This window comes from Bufo gargarizans, chromosome 6 (assembly GCF_014858855.1).
Source record: "Bufo gargarizans isolate SCDJY-AF-19 chromosome 6, ASM1485885v1, whole genome shotgun sequence".
NCBI classification, from domain to species: Eukaryota; Metazoa; Chordata; class Amphibia; order Anura; family Bufonidae; genus Bufo; species Bufo gargarizans.
Window position 1 is genome coordinate 323,675,312 of NC_058085.1, and position 23,331 is coordinate 323,698,642.

General features: G+C 45.0%; 1 protein-coding gene across 3 annotated transcripts in view; it reads left to right on the top strand.

Moving 5' to 3' along the window:
- The window catches only part of CSNK2A1 (casein kinase 2 alpha 1), a 41,020-nt gene that overhangs the window by 12,902 nt on the left and 4,787 nt on the right, over positions 1–23,331 (top strand). For 2 of the 3 annotated variants that reach the window (XM_044300241.1, XM_044300243.1), the window contains exons 2-11: positions 14,980–15,155; positions 18,781–18,892; positions 21,025–21,126; positions 21,219–21,269; positions 21,361–21,420; positions 21,530–21,613; positions 21,702–21,812; positions 22,371–22,472; positions 22,913–23,013; positions 23,142–23,290. In XM_044300241.1, coding sequence (XP_044156176.1) covers positions 15,055–15,155; positions 18,781–18,892; positions 21,025–21,126; positions 21,219–21,269; positions 21,361–21,420; positions 21,530–21,613; positions 21,702–21,812; positions 22,371–22,472; positions 22,913–23,013; positions 23,142–23,290 — 973 coding nt within the window. In that variant the 5' untranslated portion in view covers positions 14,980–15,054. The remainder of the gene's footprint in view (positions 1–14,979; positions 15,156–18,780; positions 18,893–21,024; positions 21,127–21,218; positions 21,270–21,360; positions 21,421–21,529; positions 21,614–21,701; positions 21,813–22,370; positions 22,473–22,912; positions 23,014–23,141; positions 23,291–23,331) is intronic. The other variant, XM_044300242.1, reaches the window with a different exon arrangement.

The following is a 23,331-nucleotide window of genomic DNA, read 5'->3' on the forward strand; positions in this document are numbered from 1 at the left end:
GCAGGAGCCTGATCAGCTATACCATGGAAAGCTGGAAGCCTGTGAAGGCATCTGGTTGCCATGGTAACCATCCGGCCCTGCCACAACAGTGCAACGGATGTGGGAGGGAGCTCCCTCTCTCTGTTAACCCATCAGGCATCGGCCACAGCACAGCAGCAGTCTGATGGGAGAGGGAGGGAGCTCCCTTCATTTCTTAACCCCTTCCATACAGCAGTCCCTATGGACCGCGACATGGAAAGGCTTTAGCGGCTGACATCTGTGCCGGCACCGATGTCTGTCGTTTCAAGCAGAGTGTCACCTGTATGCTGACACTGCTAATAGCTCGGCCATCCTAAATAGGGGGAACATATTTAACAAGGTTCTGATCCCCTCAGTCACGGACTGTGGGGATCAGAAACTTTCAGCCGGCATTAGAATCGTGTGATTGGCTAGTCTGTACAGACTAGCCAACCAGAGCGATCGCTGTCCCGCCAGGGCCGATTGAACTTCCACTCTAACTTAGGGTTGTTGCAGGTATCAAAATTTCGATACCCAATCGATACTTTTTGTCCCGGGACAATACGGGGATTTGTCCCGGGATACGATACGGGGATTTCCATTTATTTTATTTTTTTTCAATACTGGCCTGCGCTTCTGCGCAGTCTAGTATCACAGAACATGAGCGCGCTGCTCTCAGCGCGCTCATGTTCTCTCGGCAGCATGGGGGAGAAGGAACCCCCCTCTGTACTGCTGCTGCCACCAATGGGGAGTGAGGGGGAGGGGAGGGCGCACTGCGCCACCAATGATAGTACTTTTCATGGGTCCGGAACTACAGAGAGGCGCCCAGGGATGTTCCAGCACTTACTATTATTACTGGGCGCAGCTCCGTTCGCCGGCTGTGCGCCTGTGCCCCATTACCGTCTCCTGCAGTCCTGCTCGATATGCTAATTACTAGTGGGCGTTCCTTCTCCGCTGGCTGTAGCGCTGTCCAATCGCAGTGCAGGGAGAAGGAACGCCCACTAGAGAAGCTGCTGTCTCCTCCCCATTGCTCCGATACTAATTAGCATATGGAGCAGGACTGCAGGAGACGGTAATGGGGCACAGGCACTGAGCGGCGCCCAGGAATAAGTGCTAGGACATCCCTGGGCGCCGCTCTGTGTAGCCTGCTGCTTAACAAAGTCCAAACCCATATAAGGTCGTCTTTAACTTTTTAATACAGGAGGCAGGTGCCGGCAGCAGAATCGCATAGCGACATCCTGCCTCTGACAGGGAGCTGCAATCAGCGGCAGTTAACCCCTCAGGTGCTGCACCTGAGGGGTTAACTGCCACTGATCTGCTGCCAGTACCCGCCTCCTGTATTAAGGGTTAATTATCATTGCCCCCTCAACCCCCCCAGTATTATAATCATTGGTGGCAGTGGCCACAGGGTCCCCACCCCTCCTCATTGGTGGCAGCTTCTGATCGGACCCCAGCAGTGTAATCCTGGGGGTCTGATCAGTTACCATGGCAGCCAGGACGCTACTGAAGCCCTGGCTGCCATGGTAATCTCTCTGCTGTGTGCACTATGCACAGGGCAGCAGAGAGAGTGTGAAGTCCTTTTCACCCTAATAGAGCTCTATTAGGGTGAATAGGACAAGGGATTAGAAGATCCCAGGATAGTTATTAAATAAAAAATTTAAAAAACACACCAAAATATTAGGTATAAATCACCCCCTTTCCCAATTTTATATATAAACAATAAATAAACATCGCCACGTCCGAAAAGTTCAAACTATTAAAATATTTTTAAAAAATTGGCGCTATTCACCATTTTTATTAAAATGCGGAATGCACATGGCTTTTTTTTTTTTCACATGGTAGAGTATCGCAATACTTTTATGGTATCGAAACCGAATCAAAATTTTTGTATCGCAACAACTCTACTCTATGGACTTAAAGGGCTTCTACCATCAGAAATACTGTTATGTAGCTTGGCGATGCGCTAATGTCAGCACTACATAACAGTATGTTTCTAACATTTGTCCCTGCAGCAGGTTTTTTATAATATGCTAATGAGCCTCTAGGTGCTATGTGGGCGTAAAATCAGCACCTAGAGGCTTCGTCTACTCGCGCTTTATCCCGGCCAGGTCCTCTGTTCTGCCCGCCCCGCTCCTCTTGATGCCACGGTCCACCGCATCGTTGACTAAATCCTGCGCCGTTCACTTCTGTCTTCGGCGCAGTGAGTGAAGGCCACTCTCCTGATGCCTGTTTCCTCACTGTGACGTAGTCGGCGCAGACGCAGTGAGGAATCCGGCACCAGGAGTGCATCATTCACTCACTGCGTCTCCACCGAATACGGCGCAGGCGCGGGATTTCGGCAGTGATGCAGGGAACAGTAATATCAATCAAGAGGAGCGGGGCGGGCAGAACAGAGGACCTGGGCGGGATAAAGGGTGAGTAGACTGAGCCTCTAGGTGCTGATTTTACGCCCACATAGCATAAAATCCACAGAAACACCAGAGACTGCAGGCAGTGTGAGAACTAGGGATCGACCGATTATTGGTTTTACCGATATCGGCCGATATTCAGGATTTTGATCGCTATCAGTATCGGCATCTATTTTGCCGATATTTCGATAGCGTATGGGGAACACAGATCGCGCTGTTGTCAGCGTTCTCCGTGTTCCCCTTAGCAGCACAGGGGAGAAGGAAGCAGTGTCTCCTCCCCCTGTGCTGCTGCCGCCAATGAAAGGACAGGGAACAAGAGAAGGGGAGGGGCTGGGGCCACTGCGCCACCAATGAAGAGAAATCTCTCATTCATTCTAATTTCAAATTGAACAGGAGGCGGGAGCTGGCTGCAGAATCGCATAGCCGGCTCCCGACCTCTTTGAGCAATAGCTGCGATCTGCCGTAATTAACCCCTCAGGTGCACGGATCGCAGCTACTGCTCATAGAGGTCGGAAGCTGGCTATGTGATTCTGCAGCCAGCTCCCGCCTCCTGTATGTGAATAAATGAGAGATTAATCTTCATTGGTAGCGCAGTGCACTCCCCCCAAGCCCAGTATTAGACATTGGTGGTGCAGTTCCCCCCCCCCCCCCCAACCCCAGTATTAGACATTGGTGGCACAGGTCGCCCCCCACCCCCACCCCAATATTAAAAACACTGGTGGCGCAGCACAAAGCACAGACCAGCAGGGACAGTGTGAGCTCCTATTCACCCTGATGGATCTATATCAGGGTGAATAGGACAAGGGTTCTAGTCCCTAAGGGGAGTTAGTAAAAACAAAAAAAACAAAAGTTATAAAAATAAAACGCCAAAATATTAAGTATAAATGAAAAAAAGATTTACAAAAAAAACTTCACATTAACAATAAACATAAATTTTCAGCATATTTGTGTAGGAATTTTTTTTTTTAAATGAAAATTCCCAGAATATCGGTATATATTATCGGCTATCGGCCTGAAAGTTCACAAATTATCGGTATCGGCCCTAAAAAATCTATCTGTCGATCCCTAGTGAGAACGCTGGGCGCCATGTTGGGACCGGCATTACCCTCTTTAAACAATAGGCATGCGCCGGCCCCATGACGCTAAGAGACACCCCCTCGGAGTCTGGCATCACCTGGCGGCTGGAGGGAAGCGTGTCCTAGCGTCGCTCCAGCTGCCTTTCCACTCTGCATTAAGCCCTCCTGGCCTTAACAGGACAGGAAAAAAAAGTGGCGATGAGTGAAAGGGGTGGGGGTTTTTAAACCTGTGTATATTTAACACTTTATGTAAAATTTGGAAAGGGGGCTGAAAGATTGTCCATCCCGTTTGTGTGCCACCACTGGTAATGTTTTTGCCATGTCTCGCGCTTCATGACTTTAGAGCCACTTTTACTGTTGGCGCAGTGTTCTCCAGTCTAGTTATCGCTGCTGTTGCGGCAGGCCAAAGGTCAGCCACGTGATGATCGTTGCCTCGTGTTCAGGTGAATGACGTCGACGGAGGAAAATGACAGAAGTCTGAGTATAGTTCAAAACCTTGTCAGGACCCTAAAGTGAAAGTGTCCTGCACCCTTTATTTATACACAGTTCACAGGGTGTAACCCCTCAAAGTAAAACATGATTGGTTTACAGACATTTCAATAATGGCTTTTGAATCCATCTATTGATTGGTTAGTTATTTTTCAAGTTTCACTTTACAAAAAATGTGTTAACTAATGGGTTTTAGAATTTTAAGCAAAAGAGGCAAAATTACAAGGAGTAGTACAAATGTTATCTTATCTTAACACACACAGTTCACTTCTTCTATAGTTTTCTTTTCAAATGTCAGCAAATTATATCATGTATACAGATAAAATGAAAATCACTTTTATATCCATAGTAGAAGCTGGATAATTTCCTTAACATTTCCCTCCTTTTTTTCATTTTTCTGTTCACGTGGTAGACGTTTTCTTCCTTCTGAAGGCTTCATTGTATCATGTGTGTCTTGCTAACTACTAACCTGCCTAAACAAACAAATGACCCCTTAGACAGCCGTACTTCACAGAGTATACAGATAAGCTGCATAGACCATGCGATGCAAGCATCGATTCCAGCCTGTCTAGTAGTTGTCATTTGATTAAGCATACATTTTATTAAAACCACATACTACACACAAACACACTATCTAAGTGGATGACAACAGCAACTAGGGATACATCGCAGCACAGGAGCTTCAGACTGTCATCTCCAGGGCTGTTGTGTCATCTATTTTCAAGGGAGGGAATTTCCCCTACTGCAATGAGAAATACACAACATTAGTAATTTCCAAGCAATTAGCAGTATCAAAACCAGGCCTATCACTACCACTATGGGCTTCAGTAAATCAGAGATCATATTGTTGAACCAGACACCTATAGACCCCATCCAAGAGAAGGGGTTCCATCCTTCTTTAGCTATGTCTCTAGCTTTTTGTTGCAATTCCTTTACCTTATTCATGTGGGCCTCTATGGGATCATGTGAATCTTCAACCCAGGTGCAGCATTCTTCTCCTATGATAGCACAAGTCCCACCCTCTATAGCTAGGAGGTAGTCTAAGGCCATCCTATTTTGGAGAGCCACTTTCCTGACTTGTGCCAGTTCCTCATTAAGGGCATGGATTGAACTTGTGGTCTCATTAATAATTCCATCCATGATATTTGCATATTTGTTTAATTTATTTGCTAACTCAATTCCCCAACCTGTCCAAGAAGGGAACCACATCCAGGCTTTATCTGCTGATGTGAATAACTCTCGTTTGTTTCTAGTCATCCCAAGAAGAGTTTCAGGGGCATCAGTAAGTGAAATGTTTGTGCGTCGTCTGATGGCTGGGACAACTCTTCCTATGGTACAGTTGCCCCATGCCCCCATAGGGAGCCATGAGTAGGCTCTGTTACCACAAATGTAATATAGTCCTTGTTTCAGGACTTTGGGAATCATCCTGCCGTGATGTCCCAGCCATCCCTGAAACCATATCATATTATCATACAATTTCGTCTTACAAGTCCATTTGTCCTTGTCCTTCTTTTCTGGACAGGCACACCTTGGGGCACAAGAAACTTTCATAGTTGGACAGAAACACAAACTATTACAGTTAGTATTAACTATGTCACATGAAGTCTTCCTAAATTCCATATTGAATATCAGAGTAGCATTTCTACAATCTGTTTCCCCCACATATATCTGTGGTAAACTGACAAAACGGCCCTTTATCTTAGCTATATGGTTCACAAACATAGGCCCCAAACATATAGTGGGCGGAGAGATTATACCAGTAATCTCTAAGTATATCCCTTGATCAGAAACAGCATTATGTGAGGTGTGATCTACATCTATTTGAACATCATAGCTATAGTCTGTGAGATTCAAATCATTCATAGAGATTGGAACACCTATCAGAGGGATTCCCTTGTAGTTGGCAGGGATATGAGAGCATATCCAACAGTCAGTAGTATTCAGCTGCTTGGCAGTCTGTTGATGTAGTTGCCAAATGGAATTTGTATGTTTTCCTCCTTTCACCTGCGCACAAAAACATAGAATATAAAGAAACAGGCAAGGCATTGCATGCATTGTGATGGTCTACTGATCCACGTTATTCTCACAACTGGTTGGATTTACAACTGTAGGGCTGCTTTCCTGTTCGTGACTGTCTGTCTTCAGAACCTTTTTGCAGTGACTTGCATGGACCCAGACTGGTCTCCCGTTCAGCTTGACGGCGGTGGGTGTGGTCAGTTGCACCTGATATGGACCGTCAAACCTTGGCTCCAGGGTCTTTCTTACATGCCTCTTCAGGACTACCCAATCTCCAGGAACTAGAGAATGTGTACCTTCAAGAGAATTAGGATCTGGTATAGAAGAGAAAACACGTGAATGCACCTTTGACAGATGTTCATGCAATTCCACCAAATATGAAGTCAGGGTAGAGTAGTCTGCTTGCAGCTGCTGTGGAAAATATAACCCTGTCCTTGGTGCAGAACCAAACAAAATTTCAAACGGACTAAGCTTTTCTTGTCCAGTAGGAGTAGTGCGGATGGCATATAATACTACTGGCAAAGCTTCTACCCAGTTCATAGAACTGTGTGAGTCTAAATACTTTTGCAATTTTAATTTAATTGTCCCATTAAGTCTTTCCACCTTTCCGCTGCTTTCCGGGTGATAGGGAGTGTGCAGGGCTTGTGTGATCCCTAGGGTCTTCAGTATGTGTCCCATTATCTCCCCAGTGAAGTGGGTACCTCTGTCTGACTCTATTACCTCTGGAATCCCATATCTGCAGACTACCTCTGACAATATTTTCTTAGCAGTATTTTTGGCTGTAGCTGTAGTTACTGGCCAAGCTTCTGGCCAGCCTGAGAATACATCAATGGCTACAAGGACATACTCATATGTGCTCACCTTGGGTAGCTGGATGTAATCCACCTGCACTCTTTGAAACGGGTACAAGGGTTTGGGAGTGTGTTTCTTGGGGGTCTTTACAAACCTCCCAGGGTTATGTCTGGCACATGTAAGACAACCCTGAACAAACTTTTCAAAGAGGGTCTGAATTCCAGGTGCAAACCAATGTTCTAACACTAGTGCGCTCATAGCTCCTTTCGACAAATGAGTAGGGCCATGTGCTAAATTGGCCATCATCGGATACAAACTCCGAGGCAAACATGTTCTGCCATTTACCTGCCAGAGCTCTTCTGTCTTCGTAGCCCCCGCCTCCATCCATACCTTTTTGTCTTGAGGCGTTATCTGGGCCTGTAATTCCTGCAAGAGCGACAAATCTGGCATAGTTGGAAAAAACAATGTCAGGAGCGGCAGACCGGCTGCTTGTTTGGCTGCTTGGTCTGCTTGAGCATTTCCCACAGCCAGCGGATCATCTTGCTTCACATGGGCTGGCACTTTAACAATGGCTACCTCTGTGGGCAGCTCTAGGGCCTCTATGAGGCTCTGTACTGCTTCTGAATTTTTAATTGGTTTGCCCGAGGAAGTCAGAAATCCCCTAGTTTTCCAGATAACACCAAAATCATGTGCTACCCCGAAAGCATACCTGGAATCAGTGTAACAATTTATTCTCAGTCCCTTACCCATTGTACATGCGTCAGTGAGTGCCTTCAACTCCGCCTCCTGTGCAGACGCACAAGATGGGAGTGGTTTTTGTATGATTACCTTACCATCCTGGATTACCGCATACCCGGTGACAAAGTGTCCTTGTTCGTCATTCCACCATCTGGAGCCATCTACAAAATACTCAGCATCAGGATTAGTTAATGGTGTTTCAGTAACATTTGGTAACCCTTTTGTTTCTGCAATCATCAATTCATGACAGTTATGATTTGCAACTGGATCAGACATGTCTACTACTCCCACTCCCCCCTCCTCTTCTAAATCCACTGGCATCAAAGTAGCTGGATTTAGAACAGTACATCGCTGTAAGGTAATGTGGGGACTGAGGAGTGTCATCTCATATTTCGTGATCCTGGCTTGAGACAAATGTTTCAGTTTGGTGGAGTGCAGTAATTCAGCAACTGAATGTGGTGCTTGTAAGGTAAGAGGGTGTTGTAGTACCAAGTCTTCCGTCTTTAGCACCAATTCAGAGGCAGCAGCGACAGCTCTGAAACATGTGGGTAGTGCTCTGGCAATACAATCCAAACTGGTAGAATAGTATGCTATAGGCCGCATACGATCCCCATGTTTCTGCGTCAATACACCTGAGGCAAATCCCCCTTGCTCATGACAATACAACGTGAAAGTTTGTTTGTAATTGGGGATGCCCAATGCTGGTGTCGTGGTGAGAGTGAGTTTTAATGTATGAAATGCACTCACAGCTCCTGGTGTGAGTTCAAAGGTCTCTCCTCTGAGGCAATCATATAGTGGCTGCATCATCTGAGAGCAATCCTTAATCCAGGGGCGACAGTAACTGACAAGTCCAATAAAGGCACGCAGAGCCCTTGGAGTACTTGGCAGGGGGTGCTGCCGGATAGCAGTAACCCTCTCAGTTGTGAGGTGTTTGGTACCTGGAGAAATACAGTGACCTAGGAAAATCACAGTAGATTTACAAAGTTGCAGCTTCTCCTTGGAGGCTTTACAACCATTTTCAGCAAGGAAAATAAGCAAAGATAAAGTTTCTTCTTTACACTGTTCAGAGCTGTGGCAACAAAGCAACAGATCATCAATATATTGTAAAAGAACAGTGTCCGGATAGGCCGGCTGCCAGGACTGCAACACAGAGTGTAAAGCAGTGGAGAAAATATCAGGGGAATTGGCAGCCCCTTGTGGTAAAACGACCCATGCATACTGCTTGTGACGAAAAGTGAAAGCAAAGTAGGGCCAGCATTCTTCATCTAAAGGGACAGAGAAGAAAGCATTTGCAAGATCAATGACAGAAAAAGATGTGGCATCTATGGGCACTTGGTTTAACAGTGTGTGTGGATTGGGCACTTGTGGTGTATTTATGACAGTTACAGCATTCACTGCCCTTAAATCATGTACCATACGATAGACTGGAGGCTGACCCTTCACAGTCTGTTTCTTCTTTACAGGAAATAGGGGTGTATTAAAGGGGCTTTTTATAGGGATTATTAACCCTTTCCCCAACAGCTCTTCCAGATCATTTGCAATGGCATCTTCCTGTGAAGAATTTAATGGGTACTGACGCACACATGGCGGCTTAATGCCAGGTTTCAGCTGCACAACCACCGGAGTTACTGGTAGTCTGCCCACATCTGTCTTGGAAGTTGCCCACAAATGTGATGGCACTTCAGACAGCCAATCTGGGGGTGTATTCTGAGAGGCAGAGGGGGCACTAAATGTCATTAAGTACATAAGTGCACACAAAGTCTCTTCAGACACAGGGGCTGTAATTTGGGGTTTTCCTGAAGAGAAATCCACAGATGCCCTCATGGCACTGAGTACGTCAGTCCCCAGCAAATTGTATGGACTATCTGAGCTTACCAACACACGCGTGACAATAGATGCAGCATCATGAATATTAAGTTTTACAGGCTTTGTTAGTGGGAGTTTAACAGTTGTCCCCTCAACCCCTTGACAGTAGATGTAATCTGAGGAGATAAGCTCCTCAGGCACATATTTTTCTTGTATTAGGGTATGGGCTGCTCCTGTGTCTACCAAAAAGTCAATTGAATTCCCTGTGTCCTCACATGTGGATGTGATGATTAGTTGTGGACCTGGGATTGCGTCAAGGGGGTAGTTAACGTTGAGGGAACTCACAGGATTGCCGTCACTTCATTGAGAGGTCCGGGCAGTAGCCTGACCTCTCCGGGGACATTTGACTGAAAAATGCCCTTTTTTCCCACAATTCCAGCATGTTACTTGGTCCCAGTTACGTGGAGACTGATCCCCACCTGGTATTCTTTGCCTGCCCTTAGGTTTAAAAGGTTGGTTAGCCATTATTGGCTTCTTTTTATTTTGTAAGTCTAGCTCAGCTCCCTTTGCTATGGCCACTAGGTCAGGGAACTGGCAGGTCCGCCAATCAGGGCGAGCCTTCTTCACCGCATCCTGTATGGGTGCTTTTAATCCAGACATGAATGTATGTTTTAGTAGTCTCATGTCCTTACTGTCTCCTGTCTCATACCCATAGTCAAGCCAGAGCTGTTCTAAAGCTGTGGCATAGTCAGCTACAGTCTGCTTAGCGTCTTGTGTTTGCATCATAAAGGTGTCAGTCTGATTGTCCTGTTGCTCTTTTACCCAGGGTTTAAGGGCCATGATAAATTCCTGGCCTGACTGGTCTGTGGCCTTATCCACTGGGACAGTACCAGGGGCTTTTGCCATCATTTGATTCTTAAGTACTTCCCCTCCTTTAGTCTCTAGAAGACTCTCCAGATCCGCCCAAGTGGCTTTATATGCGGTCTGGATACTTTCCAATTTACGAAGGAAAGTACTGGGGACAGTACGGGGGTCTGGCAAAGTATTACACATAGCCAGTAACTCACTAGGAGTCCATGGCCTATAGACCTCATAATCATGTGTTTCCAGTTGCCCAGCTTTCACTGTGGGGAGGGTCTTATTGACTAATGGGTATAAGCCCACACGAGAGTGTGGCTTGGACCCCCCACAGGCTGAGCATCTCACTCTTGTGTCTGGGTTCTGTTGTCCACAATTAGGACAAGTCCACCCCTCCGGGCTTTTATATGGAGGTGGTGCTGTGGGAGGGAGAGATTTTTGTGGGTTATGGGGGATAATACACCGTACTTCAGAAGGGATGTTTAATTCTTTTGTAGGCAATTTAATTTCATCCCATATTTCATACATAGTCCCTTTGTCAGTGTCTTTTGCCTTATGGGCAGTCAAAGTCATTCCCTGGGCTACATCATACCACATTGTGGCCTGGTCATATTTGTTATGGTCTTCCAACCACCCCTTAAAATTTGTAAGAAATTTCTGCCATACTGGTTCATCCAATGTTCCATTCACACCTGCTCCTAATTTCTTTAGCATTTGTCTACAGTCTTTGGTTGCTTCAGTGCCCTTTGCGCATTGCATAATATCAATTGCAGAGACCCATTTCTCTGCTCCCTTCTCAGAGGAACGCTTACTCTGTGTAGCCCCCATCCCGTGGGTGGCTCCTTGTAATTCACTATCCAGGTACTCACACACCTGGTGAATTACAACAGTGCTGTGGACACACTTCCGAGGCAGCACTATCAGTAGTGCCGTGGACACACTTCCGAGGCGGCACTACTATTGGTGCCGTGGACACACTTCCGAGGCGGCACCAATTTTCCTACCAGTGGTGCTGTGGGCACACTTCCGAGGCAGCACTATCCACTGGTCTGGCAATACTACAATATAGTCTTGCCCTCACACAGAGTAACTCACACGTCCTCTCTGGGGTTACTCACTGGAAACCCCTTAAACCCCTCTTCGTTCTTTCTATGGCACAGGAAGCAAACAAATACTGCAATCCAAATGATTATAACTGCAACCACCCAATCCAAACTGGAATCATAATACCCACGCATGTATACACTGTACAGCACAGGAATTGGCAGCAATGCAGTAATTCTTCCTCACACAATATCAGCAGGCACTCAGTACATGTGAAACCACACAGTATGACATAACATTGGAACAACCCCTGACCTCAGGCGCCTTTTCAGGTACCAACAAGGAACTGCAGGGCCCCTATCCAAACTTACTGGACAGCTTTATACACTGCCACTTCTCACAGCCTCCTCCAGTATAGGTCTGTCAACCCTTTCTCCACCAGAACCAGAGGCCTCCAGAGACAGGGACCGGACAAGCCAGTCAGCGAGCTCTAGACTTTCAGCTTGGCTCAGGAGGAGCAGGGACAGACCCCTCCAAGATTCAGCTTATCTCAGCCACTCACACATTCGTGCATTCATACGCCTAAAGACAGTTTAGCACATATAGGGGAAATATTACATTCACCAGAACACGGTACAGGCACCACGTTCACACACCACACTGCAGAACAGCGAGCAGAGCTCAGGAGACAGGTAGTAACACAATGGGTTACTTACCGCGGTCTTCCTGGGTCCTGGTCTCCGTGTCGCGATCTGCAGCTAGGAGTGTTGTTATGGTGCCCGCAGTCTCCACCAGAAAATGTTGCGGCAGGCCAAAGGTCAGCCACGTGATGATCGTTGCCTCGTGTTCAGGTGAATGACGTCGACGGAGGAAAATGACAGAAGTCTGAGTATAGTTCAAAACCTTGTCAGGACCCTAAAGTGAAAGTGTCCTGCACCCTTTATTTATACACAGTTCACAGGGTGTAACCCCTCAAAGTAAAACATGATTGGTTTACAGACATTTCAATAATGGCTTTTGAATCCATCTATTGATTGGTTAGTTATTTTTCAAGTTTCACTTTACAAAAAAATGTGTTAACTAATGGGTTTTAGAATTTTAAGCAAAAGAGGCAAAATTACAAGGAGTAGTACAAATGTTATCTTATCTTAACACACACAGTTCACTTCTTCTATAGTTTTCTTTTCAAATGTCAGCAAATTATATCATGTATACAGATAAAATGAAAATCACTTTTATATCCATAGTAGAAGCTGGATAATTTCCTTAACACTGCCGACCGTCTGTTTGCACATATGGGGCTGTTTGAGGTTTTCAGTACCACAGGTAGACTGGGAGGTGCATATATAGTAGCCAATCAAGACGTGCCGTTGATAGCTGACCACACATGGCATGTAATTGTTGACAAAGCATGCCAATAAACTGGCAATGGTCAGACTGAGAATCATTTTTTTTTTTTTAAACAATACTTTGCACTAGATCTTTATATAACTATGCAAAAAATCCAGCTCTTGGGCTGTTCCCGATCACATGCCACAAGGTATTTTCAGGTTATGTGGCATCCTGATCAGTGGGTTGGGTTGTCTGTACAGGATGTAGGAGGTAGGCTGTGATTACAGATTTTAGGGCATACGCCTGTACACGATCATTACACAGGCTGCAGTTCTTACAGTGGAAATTTAATTTGGCTTGTTACTTTTTCACGGCAGTTCTTCCATCTTCACTACTGTTTAAAAGGAAAAGATCAGATTTTGGTGCCTCCTCCCATAAGAGACCAGTGAGAACCTGTAAAATGTGTATATATATATATACTGATGGCCTTAAAGCAACCCACCGGCCTTAGAAAAAAAATCATATTAACTGGGGAACAAACGGAACTTTACATCTTGGTTAGCTGCAGTTTTGCTGATTCTTGGGCTCCTCTTGCACCACTACTCGGACTGCCCGATGCAGACTGTGCATTAAGAAGCCCAAGGCGTTTCCTCCTGCCCTTGGATTGGCCAGCAATGCTCATGTGAACAGTGCTGGCCAGTCCAAGAGCAGGACTGGACAAGCAGGAAGAGTCTTGGACTACCGATTCAGTGTGCACCGCATAGTCTAAGAAGCAATGTGTCCATCTTTGTTGGCAGAAAAGCCAGAGAATTTGTGAATCTGCAACTGCAGCTACTTTTACACTTGTGCCATCCCTTTCCACTATTTAGATCAGTCATAGGATCTCAATAGCGGGGGGAAACGCTTCCGTTTTGTCCCCATTCATTGTTAAAACTGGACTGCACGTAACGGAATGCACCAGAATGGGTTCCGTTTGGTTGCGTCCCCATCGTGGACAGAATAACTCTGCAAGCAACGTTTTTCTGTCCTCGATGTTCTGTGGAGCAAGACGGATCCGTCCTGGCACACAATGTAAGTCGATGGTGATCAGTTTTCTCAGACACAATAGAAAACAGATCCTTCCCCCACTGACTTTCAGTGGAGTTCATGTGTCCGTCTTGGCTATGTTAAAGATAATACAACCGGATCCGTTCATAACGGATGCAGACGGTTATATTATCATGACGGAAGCGTTTTTGCTGATCCATGACGGTGTGAAAGTAGCCAGTGTGTTTTTTTTGTTTTTTTTTCCTCTTGATCCAGAGTTCACTGCTGCCCTCTAAATTTTTCCTACCCTCGGGGTGGAGCCTGACATATTTGCTAGTATATTAGCGTTAACGATAGTGGTCATGAGCTTTTAGGCTAGGTCTACACGACGACATTTGTCGCGCGACATTTTGTTGCACTAATGTCGCGCGACAATTTTTATAATGGCAGTCTATGGTGTCGCACTGCGACATGCTGCGACTGCGACGCGACAGTCGCAGAAAATCCATTCGAGATGGAGTTTTCTGCGACTGTCGCGTCGTAGTCGCAGCATGTCGCATGTTGCAGTGCGACACCATAGACTGCCATTATAAAAATTGTCACGCGACATTAGTGCAACAAAATGTTGCGCAACAAATGTCGTCGTGTAGACCTAGCCTTAGGGTCTACAAGCAACCTCTCCGCTACGCTGTGAAGACCTGATTTATTTATTTACTGGAGTTTTCCATTGGGCCTCTAGTTGCGTTGTGGGAGCAGATTAGTTTTTTCGCAGCAAGTCTTTATGTAGTTCCACGTTCCTGTTATTTTAAGTAAATACGTTTTCTGACACAATTCTTGTATTGGCATTTAATATCCAAATCTGTTAGTTTTCCTATAGCTGCTGATGGAGTAGACAAAGCCATGTGCCTTGGTGACCCTAACACTCAGTGACATGACTACTAATATCCAGCTCCAGTATTGCTCGTCCTGTGTACTGCCCTGGAGGATCTCTTTGGGTCCCATCCAGAGTGCCGTCCTTCTATCTGTACCGTCATGCCGGTGTCGTCTGAGCAGGGCATTGATCTGTTTGGCACTGCATGCCCTTTAGCTGTGTCTAGTTACTGTTTATTGGAGAATAGTGCTGTGGTGATCTGCGGCATGGTACCTCCATGAACAGGAGGGAGGGAGCAGCAAATTCCTGCAGTATTTTTCAGGACATAACGAAGTGGTTTGGCATGTTGGCATAGTGATGTCAGATGTGAACATTGTACCTAAGAAAAGATTTTACAGGGATATGGCGCTTCTGGGGGTGAGACTGCTCTTTACTGGGAGTGAGAGATAATTAGGATATATATATATATATATATATATATATATATATTTATTTTTTTCTCAACCATTTTCTCTTCTATTTGCAGTGAGACTCCTCCGTTGTCATCTACTTGCATTGGGCCTGTAAAGTCGCCGTCCATCTGGCCGCCAATCAGACCGCAATGTCGGGTCCTGTGCCAAGCCGGGCCCGTGTCTACACGGATGTGAACACACACAGACCTCGAGAGTATTGGGATTACGAGTCCCACGTTGTAGAATGGGGGTGAGTATTGTATTTTCGCTCTGGTCCCTTACAAATAATGTAAAGTTGCTGGTTTTCGGTTTGGCTAATAATGGAAGATGCAGGCACACAGTGATCTATAAACTTTATTCCTTCCATATGGTTGGGCGTAATGTTCTGTGAACATAACGTACAGATGTGCAGGCTGAAGTAGACCCTACCTTAATACAGATGGGAGTTGGAGCTTTTATATAAAATGTGAAATATATATATATATATATATATATATATATATATATATATATATATATTTTTTTTTTTTTTTTTTCAGAGATTTCAATCAAGCATTGGTTAAACTCTTCCTTCCATATGTTATGCATTACTGTTAACGTCTGAAATCATCCATCACAAAGATGTGCTGGATGGCGCTTTATCTAGCATCTAAATGACATATGGTCATGAGAGAAACAAAGTACACCCTCTTAATTATGTGGTTTTACGTATTAGGACTTACAGTAATTTAAAAATTAACTACAGTCTCCGATGAGCAACAACATGACAAATAACTGTCAGTTTACTTTTGCCAGTTTTCTGGTCTGGAGCATTCAGGCCAGTGTTAAAGGGAACCTGTTACCGGTATTTTGGGTATAGAGCTGAGGATATGGGTTGCTAGATGGCCGCTAGCACATCCGCACTATCCAGTCCCCATAGCTCTGTGTGCTTTTATTGTGAAGGAAAAAAATAAAAATAAAGAATTGATACATATGCAAATTAACCTGAGATGAGTCCTGTCCCTGACTCATCTCAGGGACAGGACTCCTCTCAGGTTAATTTGCATATGTATTCTGTTTTTTTACACAATAAAAGCACACAGAGCTATGGGGACTGGGTATTGCGGATGTGCTAGCGGCCATCTAGCAACCCATGTCCTCAGCTCTATGCACAAAATCCCGGTGACAGGTTCCCTTTAACAGAATGCCAAGAAGGAAAGATATCCGCAATTATCTTAGAGAAGCGTATGGGAAGAGTGATGAGGCCCTTTGCCATACCATCTGAAGTCCGTCATTCTAAAGTGAGAAAGATTATTCATAAGGCCGAATGCACACGGCTGTGTTCCGCAGCCAAGAGCGGTCCGTGGTATCACGGCCTGGATTCCTGTTGAGCAGGAGCGCACGGCGTCATTGGTTGCTATGACGCCGTGCGCTTCATGCTGCTGTACAGTAATGCACTATACGAGTGTATTACTGTACAGCAGCATGAAGCGCACGGCATCATAGCAACCAATGACTCCGTGCGCTCCTGCTCTCAAGAGGAATCCAGGCCGTGGTACCACGGACCGCTCTCGGCCACGGACCACAGCCGTGTGCATTCGGCCTAAGTGGAATGGAAAACACTGAAGACACTTGGCGATTTTCCCAGGAGTGGACGTCCCAACAAATTCACCAAGGTCAGAAAATGGGAAATGGCTAAAAAGAGCGACATAAGTTTCTACAGGTCTTGGTTGGCATGCTACATTTTCATGTCAGTACAATTAGAAAAAGATGTCTGGCTTGTCTGGAAGGGTTACCAGGAGAGCCTTCCCCCCCCCCCCCCTTCCTAAAAGCATGGGTTAAGTTTGTAAAGTTGCATAATGCACAGTGCAACGTTTGGTAAGAACCCAAAACTGCTGAGAAGGGTTGGTGATTTGGGCTTGTTTTGCAGCCGCAGGACCTGGGCACCTTGCAGCCTTTGCGTCCATCATGAAATTAGGGTTGTCAAGATACCAAAATTTTGATTAGATTTTGATATCATAAAAAAGTATTGCAATACTCGATACCACGCGAAAAAAATCAAACACAAAAAAAGCTTAGTGCAATTCCTACCCTATTTTTGGGGGGAACAAGGTGACCCAAAAATTGTAGATTGCGTGTTTTTAAAAATTGTTACAACATTCACCGCATAGGAATTATTATTTTTTCGGACGTGGTGATATGTTATATATTTACACATGGTGATATGTAATATATGTAAAATTAGAAAAGGGGATGATTTAAAATGTTAATATTTTGGGGGGGGGGGGGAGTTAAAACTTTTTTTTTTTTTTTTTTACTTTTTATTTATGAACTATTAGCCCCCTTAGGGGCTAGAACCCTTGTCCTATTTACCCTAATAGATCTCTATTAGAGTTAATAGGACTTCACACTCTCCCTGCTGCCCTGTGCTTTGTGCACACAGCAGCAGGGAGCTTGCCAGGGCGTCAGTAGCGTCCTGGCTGCCATAGTAACCGATTGGCACCTGAGGGGTTAATTGCGGCATATCACAGCACGCAGTCATAGAGGCTGGGTATGTGATATGGCTGACACCTGCAGCCTACGTTTTGTATTTAGGCATAAACTATATTCATTGGTGCAGTGGCCACAGTCCCTCCCCTCCTACTCCTCTGTTCTGATTGGTGGTCAGCGGCAGCCGCACACAGTAGGGAGGGACTCCCTCCTTCTACACTGTGCCGGCTCAGGATAACATGATGTGCGCCGAGAGCGGCACGTGCCATTTTCTTTTAGTGATACTAGGCTGTGCAACAGTGCAGCCTAGTATCGGTAAGTAACAAATCCCGGTATCGAATCGATCCGGGTACAGAAGTATTGATAATTTGATACCCAGTGCAACCCTACATGAAATCCTTTGTATACCAAAGTAGAGGCAAATGTGAGGCCATCTATCCAGAAGCTAAGCTTGGCTGAAACTGGGTCATGCAAAAGGACAATGACCCTGAGCTCATTTACAACAGAAGACTGAAAAAGAATCAAGGTGTTGCAAATGGTCCAGTCAAAGTCCAGACCTCAACCCAATTGAGAGCTATGCGTAAATGAATGCTTTCAAACCCCAATGAACTGAAGCCATGTTAGAAAGATTGGCCCAAAATTCCTCCAGAATGATGTGATAAGGTCATACAGAATACGATTAATTCAAGTTATTGCTGCTGAATGTGGTTCTAAAAGCAATTGATTCACATGGTTTTTCCACTTTGTCGTCTTTTGTTTTTTCCAAGGCTTTAATGCTGAGGACCTATCCCAATCTAATCGGTGGGACCCCTGCCAATCAGGTGTTTGAGGCAGCACCGCGGCTTTCTCTGTGCTTACAAGCACAGCAGCGTACACTGAATTGCCTTTTTTTTTTTTTTTTTCTGCGCTTACCATATTTTCCCCCCCCCCCTTGTTCCTGCCTCCTCCCAAGGGACGAGGGTCAAGCACAGGTGGTAAAATCTGTCCTGATATTAAGCAGAGTTCAGAGTCCTCTTTCTGATAATGCTGAGGCGCTGTGTCCCTCCCTGAAGCAGGTTTCCCTGCCTGCGGTAAAGGTCCATGTCTGGCTCATTGATAAGGCTACATGCACACTAACGTATTTTGTTTGTGTCCGTTCCTTTTTTTTAAATATTTTTTCTGGACCGCAAACCGTGTGCTATCCGCATCAGTATGTCTGTTCCGTAGCCCCGCAAAAAATATAGAAAATGTCCTATTTGTCCGTTTTGCGGACAACGGTAGGTATTGGTACCATGGATCTGCAAAAAAAGATGACATACGGACGTCATCCGTGTTTTTCTTTTGTGGACCGCAGAACGTATGCATGTAGCCTAAATGTGTGATTTATGTCAGAAAGCTTCTAAATGTGAAATGCTTCCCTGCTATAGGAACCAGGATGACTACCAGTTGGTGAGGAAACTTGGTCGGGGCAAGTACAGTGAAGTCTTTGAAGCCATTAATATCACCAATAATGAAAAAGTCGTTGTGAAAATTCTGAAGGTGGGTTGTTCCTGTTTGTAGCCTCTAAATGCTGACATATCATTGACAGACTCCTGGAATTCACAAGGTGCCCAGTCTCTAGTAGCCACCCCCTAGGTTAAGATTTTGCCTTTTGACAGATGCAGGCTATTCTCATTTAAAGTATGGCCAGATAAAGGAGGGCTGCTGGTTCAGGAGCAGCTCCTGTGGCTTGAAAGGACAGGCTTTTTTTTTTTTTTTTTTTTTTGTTCTATTTCCCAAACATGATTACGGGGGCAGCCATCTTGCTTGAGCTGTTCATAGCAGCATTTAAAAGGACATTGAAGGACTTCTTTCAGCAGAAACATGAGCATTAAACTGGCTGACATTAGCGCCGTGCTAATGGCAGCTGAACATTACTACCTTGATCACATCTCACTATGTGCCCCTGTTATTGAGAAAAAATAACTTATATGTAAATGAGCCTCTAGGGCCAGGGGTGGCATTACTTCTAGAGGCTCCATTCTCACATCTCTGGCTACGCCCTGCTAGACTTGATTGACAGGTCCAGGCAGTGTTCACGTCATCCTGCCTGGCCCTGAGTTCGGGTGAAATCTTCAGGCATTTAGTATGCGGCGCAGGCGTAGTGAAGAAAGGATGCTCACCAGCTGTGAACTTCCTTACTGCCCTTGCGCTGCATACATCACAGTACACCTTCTCCTCTTCAGTGATGCCGGTATCGTTCTTCCGGGTCTACTGTGGCGTATGCGGCGCAGTAAGGACGTCCCCCAGCTGGTGATCATCCTTTCTTCGCTGCACCGCATACTAAATGTCTGAAGATTTCAGGCAGGATGACGAACACTCCCTGGCCCTGTCTGCTCTTAGAAGCTGATTTGCATAAAATAAAATAATTTTTTCTCAATAACTGGGGCACGTAGCGAGATGGGACCAAGATAATGTTCAACTGACATTTGCACATCACTAATGTCAGCCAGTTCAATGCCCCTGTTTCTGCTGACAGAAGCCCTTTAAAAATATTGCTTTATGGCAGCCCCATAGACGCAATGGACTGGAGGGAACCTCATTGACTTCTATGGGAGAGTTTTCTCGGCATGCTCTGTGCCCTGTACAGAGATCATTGTACAAGGAAAGAATAGATAAGATTTGACAATAATCTATTGTAAATGGTGGATCCTGTCTTGGCTTGTAATATCACCTCTGTATAGATAAGCAGGGAACTGCGGTAAGGTGATCCGTACAGACCAAGAAGTGGTGCCCATTAGGCTTAGTGACAAGTGCAAAAACTCTAGGATTTATGGTTTGTTTAAATGTAGATATTGACATGGAAAATTTAAAATAACATCAAACATTCTTTACAAATATGTTAAACATAAAAACATGATTTAAACAGGTCATTTCTTGACGCTTTTTCTTTAAGTTTCAACATGCCTTTCACCTGGCATAGTGGTCTGTGATTAGTTTTTGCAGAGCTGCAACTTACAGCATTGTCTGTCTGGAGTCCATTTATTGTTAGGCTACTTTCACACTTGCGGGAGAGTGATCTGGCAAGCAGTTCCGTCGCCGGAGCTGCCTGCCGGATCCGGCAAAACATATGCCAACTGATGGCATTTGTAAGACTGATCAGGATCCTGATCAGTCGGGGAAAAAAGCATTGAAAAGCCGGATCAGTCTTTCCGGTTTCATCCGGAAAAACGGATCAGGCATTTACTTTTATTTTTTTTTTTTGGTCTGCGCATACGCAGACCGGAAGGATGGATCTGGCATTCAGGCAAGTCTGAATTTTTTGGGGGGGCCGGAAGTAAAACCGTAGCATGCTGCGGTTTTATCTTTTGTCTTAACAGTCAAAAAGACTGAACTGAAGACATGCTGATGCATCCTGAACAAATTGCTCTCGATTCAGAATGCATGGGGATAAAACTGATCAGTTCTTTTCCGGTATTGAGCCCCTAGGACCGAACTCTATGCCGGAAAAGAGAAACGCAAGTGTGAAAGTACCCTTAGAAAAGTAGGGAATGCGCCCCTCTCCAGGCCATGGAGGACAGATGTAGGCCACATAATGCAATTGGCTTGTTTACACTGAGCTATAACTGTTCCTGTAATGAAAAGTGTGCTGCTTTCCCCTTACACCTCCCATCTTCACCTCTTATTTATAGCCTGTGAAGAAGAAGAAAATTAAGCGCGAAATCAAGATTCTGGAGAACTTGAGAGGCGGCCCCAACATCATCACACTGGCTGACATAGTGAAAGATCCCGTGGTGAGCTGCCTTCAGTTAGATTCCAGTCTTATGTCACAAATTATCCAATGCTGGGCCTGCTCCCCTATAATCTGATTTATTTTCTCTTCCAGTCCAGAACGCCGGCACTGGTATTTGAACATGTCAATAATACAGATTTTAAGGTGAGCACCAAGAGAGCTTTTGCTGCCAGCCACATCGTTGGTTTTTCCATGTTTGCATAGTAATCAATGTTTTTCTGCTTGCTCTCCACAGCAGTTATATCAGACTTTAACAGATTACGACATTAGGTTCTACATGTATGAAATATTAAAGGTATGCCGTGGCTCACTCTTCTGCTGCCCAATCTTGCTCCTGTGTATTACTGTTGGGTGTGGGTTTGGTTAAAAAAAACAAAACTATAGGTGCATTATTCTTTCTGTAGGCCCTGGACTATTGCCATAGTATGGGTATAATGCACAGAGACGTCAAGCCGCATAATGTTATGATTGACCATGAGCACAGAAAGGTAGGTGCAGAGATCGGTGTATTGCCATCAATCTAACCTTGCACTGGAGAAGTTCATGGCCGCATAATTAAATTTCATCTCTTCTCAGCTACGACTAATAGATTGGGGCCTTGCGGAGTTCTATCATCCGGGGCAGGAATACAATGTGAGAGTCGCCTCCAGATATTTCAAGGGGCCTGAGCTGCTTGTTGATTATCAGGTATACTTGCCGCTTATATTGTGGTAGCTGTCAGCTGGTATCGGTCTTCCAACACCTCCCAGGCTGTCAGCTAAGCTGCTGCTTTTGTAATTTCTTAAAGGGAACCTGTAACGTTGCACATGTGCATCTGAGCTGCAGACGGCAGATTGTAGAACAGGAAGAGATGAGCGGTTTGATTATATTTTTATAAAAAAAAATTGGGAGCGGATTCAATATAATCTGCTCGTTCATTTAAATTCCTGCCCATTCTGGGCTTTGAAGTCAAGCAGGGGCTCCTATCAATGACTGACAGCCTTCTCTGTATGCCTGTGTATACAGGGATAGCTATGAATCGCTGTTAGGACTGCCGCCTTGAAATCCTTGCCCAGAATGGGCAGGAATTATAGTGAATGACAGAAGTACAGAATCTTAATATATTAATCTGCTCAGCTCCTCCTGCTCTGTAACACACTGCGAGCAGTTAACTTGGCACTCATGGTGGCAGGTTCCCTTTAAGGGACGTGTGGTTGCAGTAGAGCACCGTTCTAATATTTAGTTAGCTTTTTTTGTGTTTCGCAGATGTATGACTACAGTCTAGACATGTGGAGCTTGGGCTGTATGTTGGCCAGCATGATCTTTAGAAAGGAGCCCTTTTTCCATGGCCATGATAACTATGATCAGGTGAGTTACTGGATGTGCCTTGGTTTTGTGGATTTAGCTTTAGAACATTCCGGGGGGGGGGGGGGGGGGGAGCATTAGAAAATGTTTAACAAATAAAAACTACTTGGTTAAAAAAAACTCCATGTTTCATGAAAAGTAGATTTTGCACCCAGGTAGAGCATGCTCTCAATCTGTTAAATGTATTTCTTATATTGTGCAGTGTGTTAATGGTGTAATCACTATTCTAGTTACATATTATATCCATGCACATTACCGTATTATGGATTAATAACATGTCCACTGTACATTTGTGTGGCATTACTGTAAAGGACCTCTGCACAAGTGAAATGTCTTGTGCAGGTTTTTGAGGTGTTAACCTTTCATATAGAAGATATTTGACAGTTTTCATAACTCCTGGCTTGTTGAACGTCAAGTGTAAAAGTTATCCTTCTCCCTCTCAGTTGGTGAGGATAGCCAAAGTTCTGGGAACAGAAGATCTGTACGACTACATTGATAAATACAATATTGAACTGGATCCACGCTTCAATGATATCCTGGGCAGGTGAGACGTTTTTCTGTTAGACCTCTTAGCAGCTTCTGCTCTTCATTAAGCCATATATCACTGCAATAAATGTAAGTTGTCATAAAGACCTGTACAGGTGTCCTTATATCTCTTATGTACCCAATTAGACATTCACGTAAGCGATGGGAACGCTTTGTGCACAGTGAGAATCAGCACTTGGTCAGTCCAGAAGCTTTGGATTTCCTGGATAAGCTGCTGCGATATGACCACCAGACACGACTGACAGCTCGTGAAGCCATGGACCACCCTTACTTCTGTGAGTTTTGAATATTCTGCCATCTTCTGTATTTTCTCCTT